Here is a 24,574-nt window from a genome sequence, read left to right on the forward strand (position 1 = left end):
CAGAACTCAACCAAGCGAGGTATTCTAAGGTTTCCACCGTTGATTGCTAGGTGTTCGTTGACAAGATGGTAGTCTCTTATCTTTGTCGGTCGTGTGATTATGTTGAGATGCCGTTCACAATGAATCTCTATTCTAATGTACTGTGTTCTAAAGTAATAACGTGTACAAATAAACCGGGAAAGCTGTGCAGATATGTCACCATTGTGCCACGATTCTTTCCGTGTCTAAGAAAAATTCCGTAAGTGGAACCACACCAAGCATGACCCCCCCCCCCCCTTGAAAGCTCGGCACCCCCCCCCCCCCCCAGTAGTGAATTTCTGGGGAAATCACTGATCCAGAGTTTGCAGAAGACGCTAAATCATACCCAAATTAAGTCCGGATTTAAATTTATTCGGGTAAATCAAATTACTTTAAATCCAGATTTATTTTCTGCACGCCAAATCAAATCCCTTTTTAATCCCGGAAGAAGAACTAACACTGCTGGGTAGCTGCGACCGCAGTTTTTGAAGCCGGGATTTTTACACAGAATGCCTAATTCCTAACACGAATTCCTAACAGTTGCGCAACTAGGAAAATGACATGAAAAACATCTACTTCAGTGGAGCTCAGTGAGCAACTGCGGTAAAAAGAAATGGTTACTTGATTATTGGACGAATATTGTGCTGCAGGAAATGCACCACAATCTTCGTCCTGCCATACATTTCCTGATACATTTCCTGATGTACTGTTCGTACGAACGAATAAAAGAGTTGGGATACAGCACTTGGTGGGGAGTTGGAAGGATAGTTGAGTCCTGGCGCTTTTTCTTCGTTTCTTTTTCTTTTCTTTTTTTTTCGCCCATGAAGTATAGGCCGCAAATTGACGTAAGCATGCAGAGTGCCAAACCGTCGTTGCAGTGTTCTGGCTGTACCACCGAATACCAACCTTTTCTCTGATGGGTCGCCGAGCTTTTCTCAGTGACCTCTTCGCCGAATATCGAAGTGTATTGGATTTAGTGTCAGCATTACACAATATAACAGAGGCAGCCAGAGCAAGCGTTGCGCCACAGTCGCGCAAGCATGCACATTGTTCATACATATAATTTCGTGGCAAATTATGTAAATCGAAATCTTTGACAAAAAAAAAACAAAAAAAAACACACACACAATTCAATCCAAACCGAAATCTATAAAAAAAAATATGGGTCAATCCAAATCCGAATCCCTGAGCAAAAGTGTGATTCAATCCAAATCCAAATCATGTTCTTATGGCGAATTCGGGTGGTCATTTCGGAGCAACTTTTTTTGCCAGATCTCGAGCAGTCGTGTTCGCTTGGTCAAAATGAAGCAAATCTCGCATGTTCGCGTGGCGCTTTCCGAGCGCTCGGAATTTGCTAGCTAGCACTTTTTTTGCCCGGTCTCAAAACGATCGAGCAGCAGATTGCTCAACTGTATCCGGTGTCGTCACATCCGCACTGCAACGGTGGTGAGTGCCCTCATTGGCCCGCATGTTGAAATCACGTGGTTTAGCAGACGACAGAACTCGAGATTTGCGACCGCGACGCCCCTAGCGTGATCCAAGTACCTAAAACCGCTAGATCTCTAGCAATCATGTTCGGGTTGCAACGGTCACGTGATCCACCTCGGTCGCCGACCTAGCAATTTCCGAGCGCTCGGCCGTTTTGCTACGAAATGACCACCCGAATTCGCTATTAGCACGACCGCCTACACTATACCAGGGACCTGGGCGACTGGCAATCGCCTATATGGGAGAGCCGGGTCATGGGTTAGTTACACTAGTGACCGCTGCAAGCGCCACATAGCATTATTGGGGAGAGGGAATGACACTATCACCCTTGCCACCGTCGTTCGTCTGCTGGCTACACTAGCTACACAGGCTGTTGCTAAGCACGCGCTACCCCCTTCCGTACCTCTTCGTCGTTGTCAACACAGCCCACCATACATTGCCGCGATTTCGTCAAATCACGTGGTAACGAATAGTGCTAGCTAGCGTCAAATCCCAAAGCCAAGCGGCGATTGCCAGTACTACAACCCCGGTGCTGGGAGCTTTGCGGATGTCCTGGTCTCTACAGTATAGTAGTAGGTCGTGGTTCATAATGAGGCCGCCAATCAAATCCCAATCAAATCTGCCAGTCTCTTTTGTGGATTTAAATCAAGTCCAGGATTTCTAGTCCCCAACGCCGCTGTACAAAAACCCAGGTGTCAGAGCCTGCAAGGTGTTGCTAGACTGCACCCTATTCACCCTAGACTGCTTATTCCTGCTGTCCGCCAAGTGGATGGAGAACAATCGCCTACATCTGTTTGTACACGACAGAGCCGTATAGCGACGGGGGTGCGAGAGGGGCAGCCGCCCCTGGCGCCCTCACAAGAGAGGGCGCCGAACGGCAGGCCCTGGCAGGTTAGTTGGACAGCATAAAGCGGGAATGAGGACAATTCGAATTTACGATCTCGGCAGTGCAAATAAGCGTTCTGTTTTCTTTGTTTATAGAGCTTTTGGCGACTCGCGTCACGACGGCGCTTGAAAATATTTTTTCGATGCAGAACATGATATACAGTAGTAACATGAATAAATAAAAAATACAATGCTTCTACTTTTCTTTTTCTTTTTTTGACATTTCAAATTGTTCAGTCTCACCACATCGAGGCATTCGAACGCAATAAAGTAATTGTCACATCACGCAGTTCTTTCTGAATAGTGGGATTGCGTTCCTTTCCAAATACGAGTTTGTTCAGAATAGACCTCTACCCGAGAGACGTCATCCTGACGTTAGTAGACAGACTGAAAACGAGACAAATCGGAAGAGGAGGGCTGGGTTCCGCGAAGGCACTTGTTCGCTGCCTTCTATTGAAAGAAAATTAGGACCGATGGTCGCGTCCCTTTCAGGGACCATCGTAATCCCCTCAAGATCGTGGCTTTCGTGTGCGACCTTGTTCGCCCCTACACTCTTAAAAATGAACTTCACCACATAGCACGCTCCTAGCCAACCATCACCTCGAATGACAACGTTCTCGCCTCTGATTTGTTGAAAACGGGAGGAGGAGCCTATTTTGTGCCGTGCATAATGGGCACAAAATAGGCTCCTCCTCCCGTTTTCAACAAATCAGGGGCGAGAACGTTGTCATTCGTGATGATGGTTGGCTAGGAGCGTGCTATGTGGGGAAGTTCATTTCTAAGAGTGTAGTTTTGAGCGTAGTTGAACTCCACCAAATTGGTGGCGCTGTCGAACACTATGACGTCATTTATTTACAAACAGGGAGAGGTCTATTATTACGGACAGTCATATTGGAGGTGAGTGAAACTCTTCATGGTACTGGGTAACCCCTCCCCCCCCCCTTTATGCACAGAGATCGGGCAGAATGTCTGGAATTCCGTGTTATGAGGCATGCAAAAAAATATACAGGGTGTTTCACGGTGATAAAAAATTTTAACTAGCTATGTACTCGTCGGAGGATTGTCGGACTTCCGGCAATTACATTCTGGAAACTTTTGCCACCATTGAGGAAGGCTTTGTACAATTTTTAAATGCGGGAAATTTATTTTTTCAATTGAACTTTGAAAATTGCCAAGCGAACCTTACTTTTTGTTTTACAGAAATATGAAGTCTTCCACGGATAACAACACACCCACCCGAAACTATCCGCAGTATCGCAACAGGAATAGTCTAAGAAAATTAGTAAAAATTCGGCTTTAGCCCCGCCTAGCAAAGAAAAGCGCACGGTATTTGCGTGGAGAGGAGGAAGTGTTCCCTCATGTTGTTTTACCTTTTGCGCCGCGTTGGCCTTGATGCTTGTGACAACCGGCTTATCAACTGTCTAAACAACCGTCCTATCACAAAGAATCCAAGACAAATGAAGGCGGGGACACTTTCTCGTCTAGACCCAGATTTCGCGCGCGCTTCTCTGCGAAAATCAAGCAGGCGGGGCTAAAGCGTAATTTTTAGTAATTTAGTACTAGGGGGGTCTGGATAAGTCAATGGTCTTACCCACATGCAACAATCACTGCATATCAGCAAGAGCAAAACCGTGCTCACACCACGGCTTACACATCCAAGTGCATAATCTACTTCGATGGAATCCAATCATGTGAAAGTAAGTAATTAAGTATTATGTGAAAAAAAGAAAGAAAGAAAACATTATTGGAGAAAGTTTTCGTTCAATAAATGTCTTGTAGGCGGCAGCATCGTAAAAATAAAGCTATTAGACGGGGGCGCTGCTGAAATTACTAGTAAGCAAATGTTTGTGATTCCGCGCCTCGTTTTGGACACCTTTCTGAATTTCGAATCTCTCTTGTTCAGCCGCAAAATTATTTGGATGCTGGTTTAAATCATGCCGAAGATCAGTGATTTAAGTCACGAATAAAATGTTCTTCTTTTTGTCGGAATCGTTTAAATGATTTCATCCTGGTCTCGAGTAAGTACGAGAAGAAAAACAAGGGCCTGGCTACACACGTGGACCTAGAATGGCGCCTCACATCACGCCATCTCGGACGCTCCTTCTCCTCCTTCTGAACTCCTTCCGGTACCGCCAGTATGTGCCGCTGACGCTACTCTTCGCATTATGAGGTTCGACGTAGGTTTGGAAGTGAGCGGCGGGTGTGTGTGTGCGTGTCGTCGGAGGCAATGTGAATCGCATTTCGTTCAGTTAACAGGTAAGGTGTAAGAATTTCTCATTGTGTCTTTGATGAAAGTGGGGTATCTTCTGCTTCCATAAGTTTGTGTCAAGCATGAAAACGGCATCCTATTTTGACGATATCAGATCTAGGCGGGAGGTGTCCTGCATAGTTTCGTTTTAGCTCGTGATGCGTCAGATAAACCTATAGAAATGCCAACGGGCGCGGATTGAAGGGACGAGGTCCGGATATCCTCCCCTCACCCCCCGAATTTGTGTTATCGCCGTGTGCCCCAACTATAAAAATCTTGGGAGGTGCATATGTTGCACGCTGTATCGAGTAGGGTTGTCTGCAGGGCCGGCGTCTGCCTCCGGTCTCCGGAAGGCGGCAAGTGTGAAATATGCCACCCCCCTGTATTTATTAATTTTGTTTCTCACTCTTCTGCCGACATGAAGCCGCTTTTTCCTGCCCGAAATGTGTCTTTTCAGCGCCCCTTCATGCGGACTAAGGTGGGGGATGGGGGGGGGGGGGGTTCTGCCACGCGCTAGACGTCGAACTATATTTCGTAATTAAAAAGTTATCAAGTCAAAATTAATGGGGACGACATCGCAGGAGATTCCTACTGGTATCGTAGGATATGGCCAACTAAACCAATAATATGTCGCTTGTTTTGTAATTAAAAATCCCATTTTGTTTAAAGCAATATACATTGTTAGCGCGGTTGCACAGCATATGATAGTTAATATCGTCGATTAAGAATTCGGCGGCATTAACATAGGAGTGTAGGAACGTAGTGGCAACATGGTAGCCCCCCCCCCCCCCCCCCCCCAGGCTGTGGGGACGGAGTCACCCTTTCATATATTGAACGTGGACACGGTACCAGGTATTCCGACTTATCGTGCCCATTTTTAAGGGATTGCTATGCTCACTTTGCACGATTTCGGATTTCTGTAGGTAATGTATATGTATCGTAGAATACTAGAATAGAAATGGAAGGCAAAATCGTCATCATTGTATCATCATCGGTGCTGTTCGCCAGGGCTTGCCCTCTCAGCCCAATTTTCAATGTATTTCAACTATACTGTTGCTTAGCAATAAAAAAAAAAACATCTAAATCATTGTATCATTATGTATTATTTTACGTACTTCGGGTCGTGTTGTTATTATTATTAGTATTTTTCTGTAGTGTACGTGGAACACCTGTTATTTCGCATAATACGTTCACGAATATGCCTGCACTTCCCGTGTGACACAACACATATGAACCTCTCCTTGTTTGTAAACAAGTGGCGTCATGGTGTTCGACAGCGCCACCAATTTGGTGGAGTTGAACTACGCTCAAAGCTAGGGGGCGAACAAGGTCCCACCCGAAAGCCACGGTCTTGCAGCCTGGATTACGAAGGTCCCTGAAAGGGACGCGACCTTCGGTCCTACTTTTCTTTTAATAGGGGGCAGCAAACAAATGCCCGTTCGTGGAACCCAGCCCTCCCCTTCCGATGTTTCGGTTTCAGTCTGTCTACCAACGTCATGATGACGTCTCTCGAGCAGAGGTCTATTCGTTATCTCAGAGATGTCTGTATATGTTATTCGCGTATTAAATAATAAATTAATGTTGATTAATATGAATAAATAATGTTAAATAAAAATACTTGTAATCAATAATGTTGATTAATAAATACTAGTCACTGCCTAATTGAGCGAATACCAGCGGTCATGGCCGAGTGAACTCCCAACTTCCCCCGAATGCGACGCCCCTAAAATTGTTCGAAGCTTTTGCCGCCGCGGGGCAGCGTTCGCGTTACCTGGTACGCAGTGTCGTGCGTTAAAAGGGAGTCTGGTCACTAGGAGGAGCCTAAAAAAGAGGCTCGACCTGTCAATCAAACTTAGGCTCCTTTCCACTCCTTTCATTGGTTGCCGTTTTCCATGGGGGCCGCCATGACACCGAATTTTCTCCGAAATGGAGGATGGTGCTTGGAACGGCCAAGCGGAGATTTCTTGACAAAAACTTTTCGCAACCTGCGTACTTTAATTACATAGCTGTGAGTATACAGGGTGTTTCAGTTAAATCCCCGGGCTAAATAATTCGCGAACCGGTGCACCAATCGCATAACTTTCTTTTTTACAAGTATCTGTCCAATACCGCCTACAAGATGCGCACCGCGTGAATGAGCGGGAGGCGCTCATTATTTAAATAAAAATGCAAATGAGTTTCGTAAAATAGCGTAACTTCTAAAGCAGGGCGCTGTCGGTATTAAAATGGGTACTACCCCTTTTGGGACCTTCAGTGGACACTTTTCAGAGAAAAATCTGCCACCGAAGCGGGTCATTTGTTGCAGTAATTAATTGGTTTCGGTTTACGTATTTTTGTCGCGGCTGGTCGCGGCGAAGCGCAAAAGGACGTAATTCATTGGTGTAATTCATTGGTGTAAGGACGTAATTCATTGATGGATAAGGGAGTGAAAGAGCGTCTTTTTGCGCTTCGCCGCGACCAGCCGCGACAAAAATACGTAAACCGAAACCAATTAATTACTGAAACAAATGACCCGCTTCAGTGGCAGATTTTTCTCTAAAAGGTGTCCACTGAAGGTCCCAAAAGGGGTAGTACCCATTTTAATACCGACAACGCCCTGCTTTAGAAGTTACGCTTTTTTACGAAACTCATTTGCATTTTTATTTAAATAACGAGCGCCTCCCGCTCATTCACGCGGTGCGCATCTTGTAGGCGGTATTGGACAGATACTTGTAAAAAAGAAAGTTATTCGATTGGTGCACCGGTTCGCGAATTATTTAGCCCGGGGATTTAACTGAAACACCCTGTATATCCTCATGCACGCATCTGGAAAATCAGCTTCAACTTTCGCTCCGCCGTCATTGTTTACCCGAAAATGGGATGTTTCGTCGCCAACGTTACGCCTAGGATATGCATACGTAGGATTATGCATTATAATATAATTTAATTTATACATCTTTGCTCATTTTTGATTCGATGTACTTACATTACGTGATTTAAAACTTCATTTCGGCAGTCGTCAGCTCTGCACGGGTACATGCACGGGTGATTTGCACTTGGTGCGACGTAGGAATGACCACAGCGACGGACACCTACCACATGTGACGTGCGCTGCTGTGAAGCGCACACTTGAAGACTTGCAAGACAGGGCCATTCAAACGCGAGAGACACCGTTTCAAGTCATCGCTGTAAGGACCTCATTTCAATAATGCTTTAAGTACGCTTGTATGTAAAGTAAAGGAAAAGTTTGCATAATATGCTTGCTGTGGAGTGACGGTTGCAAGAAAAACATCGACTTCGCTCGAACCAGTAACCAGAACTATTTCCATTTCTGCTGTGCTTACCTCCTCTTTTCTTTTTTGATGTTCTTCGGAGCTCGCGATACCAAAACAGAAATCTGCTCTCTCTAAAACGGTATTCGCTAAAACGTGACCTGTTCTCTAAAACGCAAGGGTGCATATTCTACATAAACTGACCCACTCCCCAACGTGTGAAACACGTAAAAGGCTTTCCTGACCTAACCTTGGTCAGTGTCGACAAGTACCAGAAGTCCATTTTCCTCGTCAGCCAACTCAAAGAATGAGACTTTGATTGGCCTGTCCTAATGATTTTTATTAGTGCCCAAGAATGAATAAATAAAGCAGTTGCAAAAGAAGAGGCAAGTATCGTGAATGGATAAAATTGAGTAAGGCACTTTTGAAACAAGTGAGCGTGGCTACGTTTCTGATATTAATGAATTCCATGCCTTAGTGGAAAAGCGAACAAATTGGAAGACACCATAGCTGGTCCTACAAGTTGGAAACCCCCTCTCGAGTTCCAATATTGCGCTTTGTCTGCATACTCACGTGTAGTATTTAGAGCATTACGGGGAATGGAGTCATCAAAATACAAAAATAAAACAAGAAGTCACTCAAATGTCATCGCACAACAGTAGTAGCCATTCTCCGAATTCTTTTATGAAAAGGTTTCTGGTACCATCAGACTAAACATCCAAGGATTTACTTCGTTTCCTATTCCCTTGTGTAGTCCATCCTTCGTTGTCATGTTCAACACCTGAATTCCTTGGAACACCACTAAAGGTATAGAGCTGGACCCTGCAACGCTGACAGTCATGTTCGCCGGGCGCTCAGTGCGACGGGTAACATATGAAAACTTCGCAGCAACGGCGGGTACCACAGGACAGGGTGACGGTTGTTGACGCAGGGTTAAGGCCCCTGGTATTTCTGCTGCGGCAAATTCAAAGTTCTGCGGCACCGACTTGTAAATTCCGCGATATTCCGCGGTATGCAATTAACGGCTTCTTGAAATGGAAAACACTTTATTTTCGTGGGAAACACGCTTTTCTTGGGTAATGTGTGAACAAAAATATTTTATAAGATCACAGATTGAAAGCGCTGTTGTGGCTCAGCATTACATACATGATATCTTGTGTTTTCCTCTTCCAAAGACAAAGGTCTGCAACCTACAATCACTTCATACCTGCTGAAAGACCTGCATCTGCAGAGTATAACGTTATGGGAAGATTATGGGAAGGAGCTTACAATACATGCCCTGTGGAAGTTACAGGACACCCTTTGTGTTTCTCGGCCGTAGACATTATTTGAGAGTCTTTAAAGGCAAACTTCCAGACATCAAATCAAAGTCCCCCACTGCCACCGCTAAACTGCACAAGGGAGGGACGCCACCTCTTCTTCAGACGAAGTATGAGCAATAAACTTGGGCTAGCATTACAATCTGTCGTACTGGTCCTGCAGCATGGGCAGTTTCGTAAAGCAGGCTTCACTTCATGCAAAGAGGCTTCACGTGAAGCCCACTTTCGGGAGATGTCGTTCGTATTACGCGAACAGTCGGATATTCGGAAATCCGACTATTGGATATTCGATTCGCGAATGAAGTACTTCTATCAATCTACACTTGATTCGAGTACTCGAACATCCGTACAACCCTAAAAATAAGGGAATCCGTGAAATTTCGTGCCAGACGAAGGATTCCGTGATGAATTCCGCGATATTTCGCGGAATCGCGGAAAACTCAGGGCCTTATGCATGGTATGCATCACCAACTTAATGGAAGAGAGCTCTGACTGCAGCTTTCCATTTACAGATGTAAGACGCTACACTTCTTCAGTTAATGCATCAATTGGACGACAAAGCTTCCAAAAGCCTCAACATTAGCGGAAACATTCCCTCCGGCGTTCCGTCAGCCGACTTCGCGGGCGTTGCCGCAACGTTTGCCTGTTCCCGTGAAGCCAAATCTTCCACCGTGTGACTTTTCTGACCATATGCCATACACTTGTAGGTCGAAGTATTTGATTTCATATGAATAAATTGTATTCTTCTTTCCCCACGCTGACACATTTGTAATGAAAGCACTTGAGGCAGACAGAGCAAATCAAGCACTGTTGTTTGCCATAAATGGGCAAAGAGCAGCTCGCACAGTCGTCTCTCGTAGGCGCCATCTTGGCGAAATGCGGAGAAACAGCTGAATGAACCCAGCAAACCTCCAGCGATATCTAGAAGGCCTCTAAAACTTCTCTAGCACCGCCCGCTTCGAAAACACCCGCTAAACAGAGGGGAGCATCCACAGGCCCTACGGTGAAGTGCAAGGTGTTCTGATGGGGGTAGCGGTCGGGACAGACACCCTATGTTCGTTAAACAGCGCTCTCACAATTCGTTTTAACTCCATGAGAAAACTCTGCTTTCCCGTATCTGGCGCATGGCCAGCACTGAGCCACGCGAGCTGATCATACACTGTGTTTGTTTCCATTGTTTCATCAAGTTCACCTATTCTCCACTAGGCTATACTATTAGCACGAGTCTGACTCGATGCTTGGAAAGGTCGCTTCCTCCTCTTTCTTTTTTATTTCAGTTTAGCGCCGCGAATCGACTGTGGCTACGAGCGGCGAACAGATGTGGACGGATGGAGAAAGGACAGCAGCAAGGAGTGGGGGACAGGGGGATTAGTATGCGCCCTGGGCCGACTTCAGGGGGAACTGTGCCGACATTCGTCTGGAAAGTATTCGGAAAACCCAGGGGAAAACCCTCAGACAAGCGCAGTCGGTTGATGGATTCGAACCCACCGCCTCCCAGTCTTCAGCACAACCTTGGCTACCACTAACGAGCGGACGCCTTAGCCCACTCGGCCATGCCGCTGGTCCTTTCTCTTTTGAGCTGCGGTCCTAATATACAGGGTGTTTCACGAAAATCCCCGGGCCGAATAATTCGTGAACAGGTGGCGCTATCAAAGAAATTTCTTCTCGGTAAAAATGTTTGGGACATCGCGGCCATGAACTGAGTAATGAGCGGCTCATTTCCATACGCTCACTAATTAGATAGACATCTTAACTCTTAACTTTTACTTCGCACGCTTACGGAACCTCTGTTTTACGCATCGGGACCTTCAGCGAAAAATATTGCAAGAAAAAGACCGCATGGACACTTATTTCTTTTTTCGAGTAATTAATCGGTTTCGGTTTACACATGTCTTGCGCGGAGCAGTGCACCAATGCGTTCTTTGGATCAGCTATCCGACTGTCAATTTCCTGTTCATCCGCCTAGTTGACACACGGGGGTGACGGAAGATAAGAACAGCCGCAATACCGCAGGAGACGCCTTTGATGTTCCCTTTCGTTCTCTACACTCTTAAAATGAACTTCACCCCATAGCACTATCCTGGCCAAACATCATGCCGGATGACAACGTTCACTCCTTGGATTTGATGAGTATGCGAGGCGTGCGCCTTTCTTCTTCTTCTTCTTCTTCTTCTTTTTTTTAATACCAGTGATGCCGTACATAAGGACCACGGAGTAAGAAGACTAGGAGATGAAACTTCACTCTCTTCTGCGACCAGAGAATGTACGAGGAGCGCGCGCTCGGCGGCCCGGCCCGCACTGCCATCTGTTACACGAGGACGCAGAATTTCCGAAGCATGCGGTCACGTGATACTGTCGCTTGTCAGGCGGCGTGACTAAAACACGTGAAAGCACGTGAATTAAACGCTAGGAAAGAAGAAGAAGATGAAACGCTTACGCGATCACCGTGCTCCTGTCGTCTGCTCAACAGAACCGAGAGACAAAAGAATGAAATTGTTTTCCGTTGGTTTCGCGAAACAAGAAGCGTTATGTAGTTGACAAGCATGATATTTATTGCCAAGACAAACATCGGTCACGTTCGTTAGTTTGTCATCATCCGTAGAGGCTGCTGTACGACTCGCGAAAAGCACTGTTTTCCCCCATAGCCTTCCATGTAAAAGCGCAAATGGAAGACAGTGCCGCCGTGCCATCTGTCGCGTGAAGTCAGCAACTGCCTTTTTTCTCTTCCCCAACGTGACAGTCTCTGGTCGCGCGCCGGCGCTTGCTTCTATGGGCAGTGTCATCTCCTAGTCTTCTTACTCCGTGATAAGTACAAAAAGAAAGGCTCCGCCTCCCGTCTTCAACAAATCCGGCAAGAACGTTGTCATTCGGGATGATGGTTGGCTAGGAGCGTGCTACGTGGTGTAGTTAATTTTTAAGAGTGTACCACTAGTTCACAGCGCCCGCGGTGCATCCGTCATCATCCATGATAACAGCATGCTATGTCATCTACGGAAACACAGAACCTGCAGTGCTGTTTACCAGTCGCTTTGAGAAGGAATATCACAGCGTCTCTTGCGGCTGTCCTTAATCTTCCGTCAACCACGCGTGTCAAGCAGACGGATGAACCCGAAATTGACAGTCGGATAGCTGATCCAAAGAGCGCATTGGTGCACTGCTCCACGCAAGAAATATGTAAACCGAAACCGACTAATTACTCGAAAAAATCACTAAGCGTCGATTCGTTTTTTTTTTCTTGCAATATTATTCGCTGAAGGTCTCGATGCGTAAAACTGAGGCACCGTAAGCGTGCGAAGTAAAAGTTAAAACTTAAGATGTTTATCTAATTAGTGAGCGTATGCAAATGAGCTGCTCAATACTCAGTTCATGGCCGATGTCCCAAGGACCTTTACCAAAAAGAAATTTCTTCGATAGCGCCACCTGTTCACGAATTATTCGGCCCGGGGATTTTCGTGAAACACTCTGTAGATATACATATATGCTATTTACCCATGCTGATTGCGCCTGTAATTTCTAATCCAGTTTTATTTTTATTTCTTTCAGACAGTAGCACGTGAATCCTCTCAGAATGCGCCGCTATCCAGCCAGAGGTACAGCACCATGCACTGGCGACCAATTCAGACCGCCCTCATGGTGCGAAATACTCAAGCGCCCTACCGGTCTATCGGATGATCTCTTGCTCGACTCACTGTTGGACCCCAGAAGCGGTTTCAAGAGCTTCCTCTCCACTTGCAATCGCGACTCCGAAGCCATTCGTACCGCCGTCATACTCCTGGAAAAAGCTTCTTCAATACCTTTGCCTTCACAGAAACTGATGAAGCTCTTCAGCGCCGTAGCATTTTCTGAGTCATTCATGGTTTTCCAACTACCCTTGCTGTTTTCAGACTGCAAGGCTAAAGCAGGCCGGGATAACGTAGATGTTATTCAGAAGTCGATCTCTCTGCTGACTCGACTTCAAGCCTCACTTCCAGCAACGACAGCGCAGCATCTGGTAACACTTTTGCCATTAGTAACAGACCTCGTGAGATCCACGGAAGAAGCGTTGCCCAAGGAACTCGGAGATACACTTTCCGAGCTGGAAGCTATGAGGGATTCCTTCCTGACAGAAACACACGCAAGGGAGATGGTAAAGCAGGAGCGATTGCACGCATCGTCGCCACCGGACAACTTCAGAGATGTTCCCGTGATACCGTTAGTGTCTGAATTGGTCGCCTCCACGAAGCCATTCTTGAGGCCGAACATCGTCCGTGGAGCTTACGCTGACATCGACCATTACTTAGATGTCCAGTACAGACTTTTGCGGGAGGACTTCGTGAGGCCCTTGCGTGAGGGGCTGCAGAAGCTCGTTCGGGCAGGCATGCAGATCAGGCGTACGGATGGCATGAATGTTTACCATAACGTCCAGGTAGGGCAGTCCGAGATCACAAGGATTGGTATTGTTCACGAACTCTTGTTCAACGCCTCTGCTTTTCGAAGGGTCAACTGGGAAAGGACAAAACGGTTCATGACCGACAACTTGATTTGCTTGTCGAACGATGGCTTCCAGACTATCTTCTTCGCCACAGTGAAGAGGAGAGATCCCGAGAAGTTAAAAGTAGGAAGACTCATTGTGATGTTCGAGGATCCCTTCGTTGAGACTATTATCTGGAACCGCTACACCATGGTGGAAACACAAATTTACTTTGAAGCGTACAAGCACAACCTTGTGGCGTTGCAGGCTATTTCTCCATACGCGTTGCCATTCTACAAGTACATCGTAGAAGCAACTCCCGAAGTAAATAGTCCAGCGTACATGGATGGGAATACGACGTACGACATAAGTCCCCTGTGTAAGAAATCATCCCAGCCGAGGCCTGTAACCGTTTTGGACGAGAATCAATGGCCATCTCTCGAAGACCTTCAGCTTGATGCATCTCAGCTGGCTGCTGTGAAGATGGCTCTGCTCAAGGAATTTTCGGTAATCCAGGGCCCACCAGGCACTGGGAAGACTTACATCGGTCTGAAAATTGTGGAGGTGCTTCTAAGGAACATCAAGTTGTGGCGAAGAGACAGTCATCCCATTCTCGTTGTCTGCTACACTAACCATGCTCTAGACCAGTTCCTGGAAGGAATTCTGAGAACAACTCGTGCCATTGTACGCATTGGTGGGAGATGTAGCAGCAAATCATTGGAGCCATTTACACTGTCTAGTAACAGGATGGCCGCGGCGTGGCTTGACGATGAGAGTGAAGAGAAATGCAGAGAATTGCAGGAAAAGCTCCAAGTATTATCAACAAGGATGTCCGGAATATATGCAGTAAGCTGCGATTATTTTGATCTCGAGGAACACATGTCGCAACGTGTGCAGGACAGTTTTAGTCGGTATTATTCCGTTGTGGCAAAGGGATTTGGAACCTGGCTTGAACTCAGTGCCTTAAAAAGGGATTTCATTGAGGAATTGGAACATAGGACACAGAATGAGAAACCGCAAGATGAACTTCGAGATGACAAGATTGAAGAAGAAGAGTTAGATGAGGATCTTGAAATGGATCGGTACGATGACGATGAACTCTATCGTAGAATCGGAGGTCCTGCGGCAGCTGGAGCCTCTGCCGCGTTGAGCCCTAATGGAGCAAACAGTGCAGAGATAGAAAAGGAGCATGCATGGTGCCTTCATTTGTACCAGCTAGTTTCGAATGGCGACAGGGCTGAGAATGACTTTCAAGTGACTGATGTGTGGAACCTCCATGTCCAAGAACGTTGGAAGCTTTACCGGTACTGGGCGTCAGCGGCTATAGGTGCCATGCAGGAAGTTGTAGCTGAGGCCAGGGCTGGTGTAGCAGAAATAAAAGAAATTTTGGTGCAGGAGCAGTTACATGAAGAGCTCTCTGTTTTTGCAAAGGCTCATGTCGTTGGAGCTACCACGACGGGAGCAGCAAAAAATCGTGCTTTGATTCAGCGGTTGCAGCCAACAGTAGTCATTGTGGAAGAGGCGGCAGAAGTGTTGGAAGCGCACGTGGTCACAAGTTTAGCCTCGACTACGCAGCACCTGATCCTGATCGGTGACCACAAACAACTAAGACCCTCGAGCGCTGTGTATGAGCTTGCAACACGGTATAAGATGGAGGTCTCACTCTTCGAGAGGATGCTAACAAATGGCATGGCTTGTCAACAGCTCGAGGTTCAGCACAGGATGCGACCGGAATTTACGAGGTTGCTTGTTCCACACTTTTACGAGACGCTAGAAAACTTCCCGAGTGTTGAACGCTACCAGAACATCAGAGGCATGGACAACAATATATTCTTCGTGACTCACAAAATCTTCGAGGCCGACGAGGCCGACACAAAGAGTCACACTAACGTTCACGAAGCCGGATTTGTAGTGTGTCTAGCCGAGTACCTTCTGAACCAGGAATACGATTCGGCTCAAATTACGATCCTTACACCATACAGCAGTCAAATGTTTCTCCTGAAAGACTTGGCCAAAAACAGGGCTTGTCGCGGTATTCGCATAACAGTGGTGGATAATTTCCAGGGTGAAGAGAACGACATCATCATCCTTTCCCTTGTTCGTTCCAACCCAGAAAAAAAAGTCGGTTTCATGAAGATACCAAACAGGGTTTGCGTTGCCCTGTCGAGGGCAAGGAAAGGACTGTACTGCGTAGGAAACTTCGACATCATCGGTCAGTCTAGCGAAATATGGGAGAACATTATGAAAGAACTGCAAAGTCTACATGCGACTGGACCCGAGCTACGACTGCGCTGCCCGAACCACCCGGAGACTGTTACCGCTGTGAAAACAGCAGACGACTTTGCGAAGGTTCCAGGAGGTGGTTGCGGCATACCATGTACGGCTCGCTTGGACTGCGGCCACACGTGCGGCTTGCTCTGCCACGGATACGACACATTCCACGAGGCGATCACGTGTGAAAAGAGGTGCGAGAGGAAGTGCCACAACGGCCACGACTGCAGATTGCTCTGTTGGGAGAATTGCGAGGATTGTACCATACCAGTCCTTACGCAGTTCCAACCCTGTGGCCATTCATGCGAAATTGCTTGCTGCGAAACCCGTGCACAACTTTGTCCGTTGCCGTGCGACAAGATATTAAAATGTGGTCACAAATGTCCCGCGGCATGCAGCATGTTGTGTGATAATATGTGTACAGTTGTCGTAACCGTAAAGGGTGATTGTGGCCATGACATCCACCTCCAGTGTTGGTACTTGAGGAGGGGCAGCGTGAGCGCCAGGTGCGAGGCACCCTGTGAAAAGACGCTGTCGTGCGGTCATCGTTGCTTGCAAGAATGCGCAGAACGTTGTCGCTGCACTACGAGAGTAATGGCCACAAAAACATGTGGACATAAAACTGAAATCGATTGCACCCTATTGAAAAGCTCTACTACTACTGCCTTAGCTCTGAACAGCTTCCGCTGCAATGATCCTTGTGAAAAAACGCTTCAATGTGGGCATCGCTGTCCCCGAAAATGTTTTGAATGGTGTTGGGCTGATTTGTGTGAAGTACCGGTAACTGCAAAGTGTGAAGGAGGCCATTCAAACGAAGTTCCGTGCTTCATGTCAGAAAGCTATAATTGCTTGAAGGAATGTACCAAGACGCTAGACTGTGGTCACCAGTGCACACTTCCGTGCGGAGAACTCTGCAGTGCCACACCATGCAAAGTAAATACATTTGCAGATCTGCAATGCGGTCATCAAGTGTCCGTTCCTTGCCACGTGAGATTCGGACTTGAATATTTGAAGGAGAAACCAGGTGATCTCGAAGCATTCTACGTGGAACACAAAAATGTACTTACATGCAACCAACAAGTACAGGCGACTTGCGCAGCAGGACATAAGATAAAGGTACCTTGCTCTTCAGTGGACGGCAGCAAAGTGGTACCCAGATCCCGCTGTCACGCTCCTTGCAACGTTACTCTTGCTTGTGGCCATCCCTGTGCATCTGCTTGCTCCAAATGTGCTGAGGTAAAGGATCATCCGCCATGTACCAAGCGCTGCGAGAAGAGGCTGCCATGCGGACATACCTGCACTGACACGTGCACACGGCCTTGTGCAATATGCAACGAGAGCTGCTTGTTGATTTGCGTGCACAGACCATGCAGCCTTCCTTGCGGCTATCCCTGCCTCCCGTGTTGTCTGCCTTGTCGGTGGAAGTGCGAGCACGCCCAATGCACCGCTACGTGCTCGGAGCCATGCAACAGAGAGCCGTGCAGCGAACCCTGTCCGAAGAAGCTTCCGTGTAAACACCCTTGCTTAGGATACTGCGGTGAGCCATGTCCGAACGTGTGCAGAACCTGCAGATGGTATAAGTACATCAAGGGTGATGTTCGCTTCGTTCTTCTGCTTGACTGTGGTCATTCAGTGCCAGACAACGTCCTGTCGAAGCTCTTCGAAGAAGCCAGGAGGCACCAAACAGGTCCAGTGAAGTGTCCGGTCTGCAAACGCAATATCACATTTAATTTCAGGTATGATATATGAGTGTTTTGAACATCGTTTTTCCCGAACTGGGTGTAGTTCTGTACGCGCCCTTGTGAATTAAAAAAAAATTCGAATAATTCGCACAGTTGAAAGAGCCATACGTACATATACGAGGGGTGTTCAAGTCAAACCGGGACTTTTTATTTTTCACAAAAGTAAAATGAACTTACAGGCGAGAAATTACTTTTATCTTTCAACGTACTCTCCAGCTGCACTAATGCACTTGTCCCAGCGTTTCACGAGGGCTTGGATGCCAGCAGCGTAGAAATCCTTATCCGGCGCGTAACAGCCATGATTGGACCGCATTCTTGACCTCGTCGTCGCAGCTGAAGTGGCGGCTCCCAAGGAACGCCTTCAGTGGACCGAAGGGATGGAAATCGGTGGGGGCGACGTCTGGACTGTAAGTGGAATGCGGCAGCACCTCCCAGCCAAGTTCCTGTAAGGTGTGTGCCGTGAGATGCGCGGTATGCGGGCGTGCATTGTCCTGTAGGAGGAGGACTCCTTTGGTGATGAGGTCTGGCCGCTTTTGCTTCAGCGCCTTATGCACATCCCTGAGAACCTGGCAGTAATATGCACTACTGATCGCACTATATGCACTATTGATATCGAGGCAGGTTATCCGTCGGTATTAAGGATCAGGCGCTCCACAAGTTGGATGTTCTCAGGAACTCTGACACTGGGCTCTGAGCCGCCTCGGCCGGGATCGTCCTGCACTGATGTACTGCCGTCTCGGAACCGTTTGCACCACTCAAACGCTTTGCTGCGGCTAAGTGTATCGTGACCATACTGAGCCTGAAGTCTTCTGTGAATTTCAGATGACTTTACTCCTTCATTCACGAGAAACTTCATGACAATGCGCTGTTCTATGTGCGCGTTCACCTCGTTGTCGGCCATCTTGTCCAGCACGTGTCTTCTGTTTTGCACAAACTTTGTACCACCACGTGGTGAACGCGGAGGCGTGTAGCGTGTGAAAATGACGAAAAAGAAGTAGCGCGAGCCATTTGTACACTCAGGAGACAGAAAGTCCCGGTTTGACTTGAGCACCCCTCGTATGTACGTATCGCTCTGACTCGCATCAGATTGTGCCGCCTCTCCATATGACGGATTCCGTTGTAAAGTTGAAAATACTTGTACGGTTAATTTTGTTTTCGATTATTTATTTTCTCACGTTCTTCGGTGCTCTACACACTAAAAAAAAAAAGGGGGTGTGAAAAGGTGGTCACTTCTATACTTAGCGTCTGATAAAGGGTGTAAAAGGGTGGTAAAAGAAATTATCATACATCCAAATTGCTACAAAAAGGCGTACGCCTCCCCCCCCCACTCCCCCTCGCTCACCGAATCCGAAGCGATAGCCCCATAATTCGTTGCAGTGGTTGGCGGACAACGTGCTGTGCGGTGAAGTTCTCTTTTGAGGGTGAGGTAGAACTTTGCAACCTTTTAGGCACAACATGTGCGACAACTATTACCTCCTGAAAGGTGTAACTGCTCCATCCTTTTTTGTAAGAGTGTAGGTGTCAGCAGTTCGCAAGCGTTTTGCACTTTCAGGTTGTGCTTTTCTTACTTTTTGTCTTGAAATTTTTGCAGTTCATAATTGTGGATGCGGAACAGCATCCCGCGGATTTTGCAACAGACATATAGTCTGCTTGGCGCGTTGCACAAAGTCACATAAGTGCAGATTTACGCCCACGCTGGCGCTCCAGGCAATCACAGAGTCATAACTACGCAAGATACGGGAACTGCATAGCATTAGCATGATTTCCTCTGCTTTTATGAGGTGCAATCATGATAGATTTACGATGGAAGATTAAAGTTACTGAAAAGGTTAGCCAGGTGTAGGACTCGAACCCACATCTTCTGGATTTACGGTCCAGGGCTCTTGAGGCCTTTGAGGCCTTGTATGTATTTGTCCTTTCTATGTTGTTCCAGCCTCAGAACATCTGTTCTCTCATGATAGATTTATTGATCCGAACTTCTGCATCTTGCCCACATTTTTACCCTCTGTCACACATGACACCAAGATTAAAAAAGACGAGTGCAAGTCTGATCATCGCATAAAATCAAACTATGAGCGCGACATTTGTGTTTGGAACGGAAAGGGGGGGGGGTATATTTATTAAGAAAAAGGAAAGGAAAGGTCAACCAGACGGTACGGAAGATTCAACTGTTCGTCGTACGAGGATGCCTGTACGCAGCGAGTTCTTCAGCAGCAAAAAAGTAGAAGGTTACACAAAATATCCTTCTTCTGAATAAAACCGTTTTATTGGACAAAGTAAGCGGTTTGCCTTACTTGAAGAACCGCAAAAATCTATGCCATTGCCTGATAATTACTAGTTGCTTGTGGCGCAGCGTCTATGATGACACGGCGTCTCGATGGCATGCATATTACATCATGATAGGGGACCGAGAGACACGGAACAAAAAGAACAAGAACATCAAGAATTAGAAGAACATGAGCACAAAATTGTGAGAAACTCGATCTTCATGTTGGCGGGAAGAAATTACAGAGGGTGATTGAATCCACCACACGACGAATTCAGCTGCTCCCATAAACAGATCCCCCCCCCCCCCCGCAAAAAAGAGAGAAAAAACTAGCTGCTTTATCGATAAATATCGGCCAAAGGCCAAATAATCGGTTAACTTAGCGTATGCTTGATGAATCACACGGTCCTAATAGATTGACTCTAACGTGCTTCTCTGAATAAATGTGAAGTGCTGACAAGGCAGCATCCCTCTTGTCAGGTGGTCAAGGATCCTACACTTTTACAAGGTCAACGTTGCGGTTGTTCAGCCTGAATGTGCACTGCTACTGAGGCTTGTCTGTTTGCAGGCACACTGTCAGTAAAGGATTATTATTATTACCGCTTTTGATTCGAAGAACGAGGGGGCCATAGGCCTTCCTGTAGCAATTTGTATACATATATTTTTATATATACACATATACAGCAATTTGTATGCATATACTGTATTTGATAACTACAAAAAGGTGTACGTCTCTCTCTCTCTCTTCAAATCCGAAGCGATAACCCTATCATTCGTGGCAGTGCGCTGTTAGAAATGAAAATTTTTAAGAGTGTAGTTGGCGCAGAACGTGCCATGCGGTGAAGTTCTGTTCTGAGAGGCCACCCTTACTAAGCTCGTATGAGATGACAAAATCCGTGGAATGGGAATTCTGGCTGGGAAAAACGGTAGGATATTTAGGGACTTGACGAACCGGCACCAGGGGAACTAAGATTTGAAAAATACTGCAATATCTGCGTAAATTTACAGTAAAGTTACAATTACATATTACAATTACTCTAACCAAAAGCGATAGCTAGTTAGAGCTACAAGATACTTCCGTACAAAAGTAGCCAGTTACTGCAGCTATTGCTGTAATAGGTAACCAGCTACAGTTACTTGTAACCTAGTTACACCTGGCCAACTCTGCCACCTTTCCTTATCTTACAGTAGTGGCGTGTGCAACGTTTATCACTGGTATGATTTATCTAATCCCATTTTCATGGACTGCATCCAGATACGGTACATTCGTCCGGGAGTACATGGAAACTATCAACAAGGAGAAGATGCTCATCTACGACCGTGCCGCAAAGCCCGATATGGTCGCAAGCTCTCAGAAGGAAGAAGTTGACGGTGCTGCAGCTAGATTGTTTCAACTGCGTCCGAACGCCAGAGTGAACAATGGAGGAGGCATGGACAGAAGATTTCCGATGACACCTGGACTCACGACGACTCCCTTGGGTTCAGGATCTTGGCGACAAAACCAAAGGGACATGTCGTACAGCAATCGAGTACCAAGAGGAAACGGAGCGGAGTACAGTCGACATATGGACAGTGCGTATGGACAACGAAGTTCTCGAGGTAGCGACCGTGGCCTGTGGAGAACATGGAGGACCGGTGGTCAGCCTCCTAATGCTCAGGCATCGCGCTTTTCAGCGTTGGACCCTCATGCCAGTGGTGCTACTCCTGCGGTACCCAGCGTAGAAGGTCAACAAAATGGCGTTTCTGAAAGAGGTGGCTTCAGCGGAAGGTCACTTGGTCGGGGAAGAGGAGGTCGTGGCAGGGGGTCGCGTGGCAGTAGAAGGGGTTCATAGAAATTTCCTGCACATCGCTGTGTTTATATGCGTAAAGTTTTCTTGATGGACACTTGGCTTAGGGGACGCCGAGTACTGAATATGTACAGTTTAGAATACATAGAAATATAGAAACAGAATATGTTTCCTCCCAACGGCTTCCGTGTGTAACTCGAGTTCGTTAATATGACACTTCGTTTATATGACAATGGCCGGTATTTTCAGCACAACTAGGGTCGGGCACGTGTACTTTACCGTCGCTACTATGACCGTGGGTAACTGAACCGTTGGTTCTCCTAACCTATAACGGCCAAAACGCGCTTCCGGGGAGACTCATGGTGCCCCTGCGTGAAGTGCTGAAAGGAGTAGTGTCCTGGGTCATATGGTCAGAATGAGCTGCTGCACACTAAGTAGACTTATTTATCAGACATCAAGCATGTTGGTGTTGATCTTGCATGACGAACTAGCACTGGGAACAGGGGCAGAGAGAAGAAACGACAGGACAGGTGTTAGACTTTCACCAAAAGAATTTATTGGCAATCTAGTACTGTCTTTTAAATGTACCACTCGCACGCATGTAGGTCTTCCACGTACACGTCATCCACAGACCAATCAAGCATCATTTGCCTCCTCCCACATGTTGAGGAATTTTACCTCGTTACCAAACAAACTGATAGAAGCATGGCTTATGCAATGTGGCTCGTTTTTTTTTCTTCTTATTTCAAATGCTTCTATTTCCCTGGTACGCTGATCACAACAACGACTTTTTGTCGTTTCCGATAGTTTTGGAGTACACCCACACGTGCTGCAATGTACAGACAAGTGGCCAGACGCGGTACCTCTCACGGTAGAAGCATGGTCTCTAAGCCTAATGTTTAAGAAACACCCCGTCTGGCCTCTGTATATGATTTACCGCAGGTCAGTGGCATTTCATAGACCACATTTGCCTTACGCGTAAAACAAACTTCTTTAGATACTTTATGTTACATTGACCCATGTTCTTTCTATCACACGTGATATTGCCCATTTTCCCTGATTTTTCTGGTTCAGAGTGCCACGGGAATAGAATGTCTGCTTGCAGGTTTGTTTGTTTTTAAATTATGGGACAATTGACGCACATAAGGTATAACAACCGGAACAGGTGTGTTCTTCTCCGGAGCTCCCCTCCTCCCTCCACGATGCTCTTCAACACCGCCTCGCTAACGTCGAATATATGAGTTCATATGGGAGTTATTTATCAGACTTTTTTAAAAAAAATTGTGTTACATACTCTCTTAAAATGCCTCATGCCAGTTCGTTTATTTTTCTACTTTTCGAAGCTTACACGTAAAGAGCATGGTACGACGTACTAGTAACACGTGGTGTTCGTTAACGTGACAATTCGCTTTATTATCAAAATCTGCGGGAACGGCCATACTCATATTAACGAGTCTGGACAGTATGTATATGCAGGTGCAAGCTGGACCACGCAGAAAACAGGTTCTACCGTTATTTCCGATAATCAGTTAGGAGATGATTTGTAGTTACATAAAGAGCATAGCTCTAACGCGACAATAGTTTCCGGAACTTGCTGAAACTGAAAGTTTAAATGGTCTATACGACGCGAATGTGGGTGTACAGCACCTGCCACGCCTATGTGCGACGCGTGAGCTGTGCCATCTTACTTCAAGATCGCGGGTGGTTCCATCCCGGTCGAGGATTGTAGCAATGCGTGGGAGGTAAACATTACTCCCAGCACCGTCGGTCGGAGATTCCGGCGCAGGTCAAAAGAACCGTACACCTAGTCCGTAGTCCTATTTGCGTTTTTCGCGAAATCGACGCCGCAGAGCGGTGAAACTCGGGACTAGCCGATCCAGGTACACCCCGCCATCCAGCCGACCCCGCGTTCACTTGCGGAGAAGCTTCTGCTTTTCGCATGGGTCGCTGAGCTGCACCTGTATTTTGCTGTTGAAATCATGGATTAAGGAAACAGTGCAGACAACGACCAGCAAACTAAACCAAAAGACTTTTGTTCTCTGCCACAATGCGACTCTGCGCGCCGAGGGGACAGCCAGTTTGTCTTTCCGCGTTTTCTTCTTTCCACACATGGAATACCGCCTACTTTGACGCATCCTCGGAAGAGATGGATTTAGCGACTCAAAATCAGCAAAGCTGTTACATCAGCAATGCGTGCGTGCGTGTGTGCGTGTGTGTGTGTGTGTGTGTGTGTGCCAGAGCTCTTGGAGCGGTACTGCCTACATATGTGATGAACATTCTTTCTTTTTCCTTTCTCTTTCTGAAGCACACTTCTTCACATCAGGAAGGGAAGCAAAACCTTGTCTAGGCAAAACAGAATAAGTTTGTTTCAAACTTGAGTAGCCATGATGTGTAAGAAAGCGCAAAGGAGAGCGCGAAAACGTATACTAAGTCAGTTTTGTAACTGTGCATTTGAATCAGCGCCTGGGAAAGAATGCAGAAAGAATGCGACGTTTCGTTGAGGTTTCCCAAAAACATGCACACCATGCAGTGACACACGGGTGTCGCAACTTTACCCTGTAAATTCTAAACTACATTCGTACACGCGCTACACATTTAGAAGATCTTATCTCTAAGAGAGCATCAGTCACAGATGTCGTGTGCTTGCATATGTCTGACATTCCTGCAGCGCAGGACACTTGCTGCTTGCTATTTAGGCCTCGCAACCGGTGAACATGAAATTCACCTTCACGAAGTGTGGTTGATCAAACACACCGGAAGTTCGTAAGCATACGCGACAACTATAGCCTTCTCTTTGGACAACTCGGTTACGCCTGCCAGAAGCACACGAGCAGCGTTTAATACTCGTT

General features: G+C 46.7%; 1 protein-coding gene across 2 annotated transcripts; it reads left to right on the top strand.

Annotated features, from left to right (window-relative positions):
* The first annotated feature begins 4,546 nt into the window (after positions 1 to 4,546).
* LOC135378853 (NFX1-type zinc finger-containing protein 1-like) lies at positions 4,547 to 21,906 on the top strand. 2 transcript variants are annotated; one of them, XM_064611995.1, is made up of 4 exons: positions 4,583 to 4,647; positions 7,635 to 7,806; positions 12,753 to 17,666; positions 21,194 to 21,906. In XM_064611995.1, exons 3-4 carry the CDS (start codon positions 12,778 to 12,780, stop codon positions 21,768 to 21,770), a joined length of 5,466 nt encoding a protein of 1,821 aa, XP_064468065.1. In that variant the 5' UTR covers positions 4,583 to 4,647; positions 7,635 to 7,806; positions 12,753 to 12,777; the 3' UTR covers positions 21,771 to 21,906. The 2 variants fall into 2 exon arrangements, with proteins under 2 accessions (XP_064468064.1, XP_064468065.1); XM_064611994.1 differs by lacking the exon at positions 7,635 to 7,806 and having other exon boundaries at positions 4,547 to 4,647.
* Positions 21,907 to 24,574: the final 2,668 nt, after the last annotated feature.

Source organism: Ornithodoros turicata, chromosome 1, assembly GCF_037126465.1.
Source record: "Ornithodoros turicata isolate Travis chromosome 1, ASM3712646v1, whole genome shotgun sequence".
Classification (NCBI taxonomy): Eukaryota; Metazoa; Arthropoda; class Arachnida; order Ixodida; family Argasidae; genus Ornithodoros; species Ornithodoros turicata.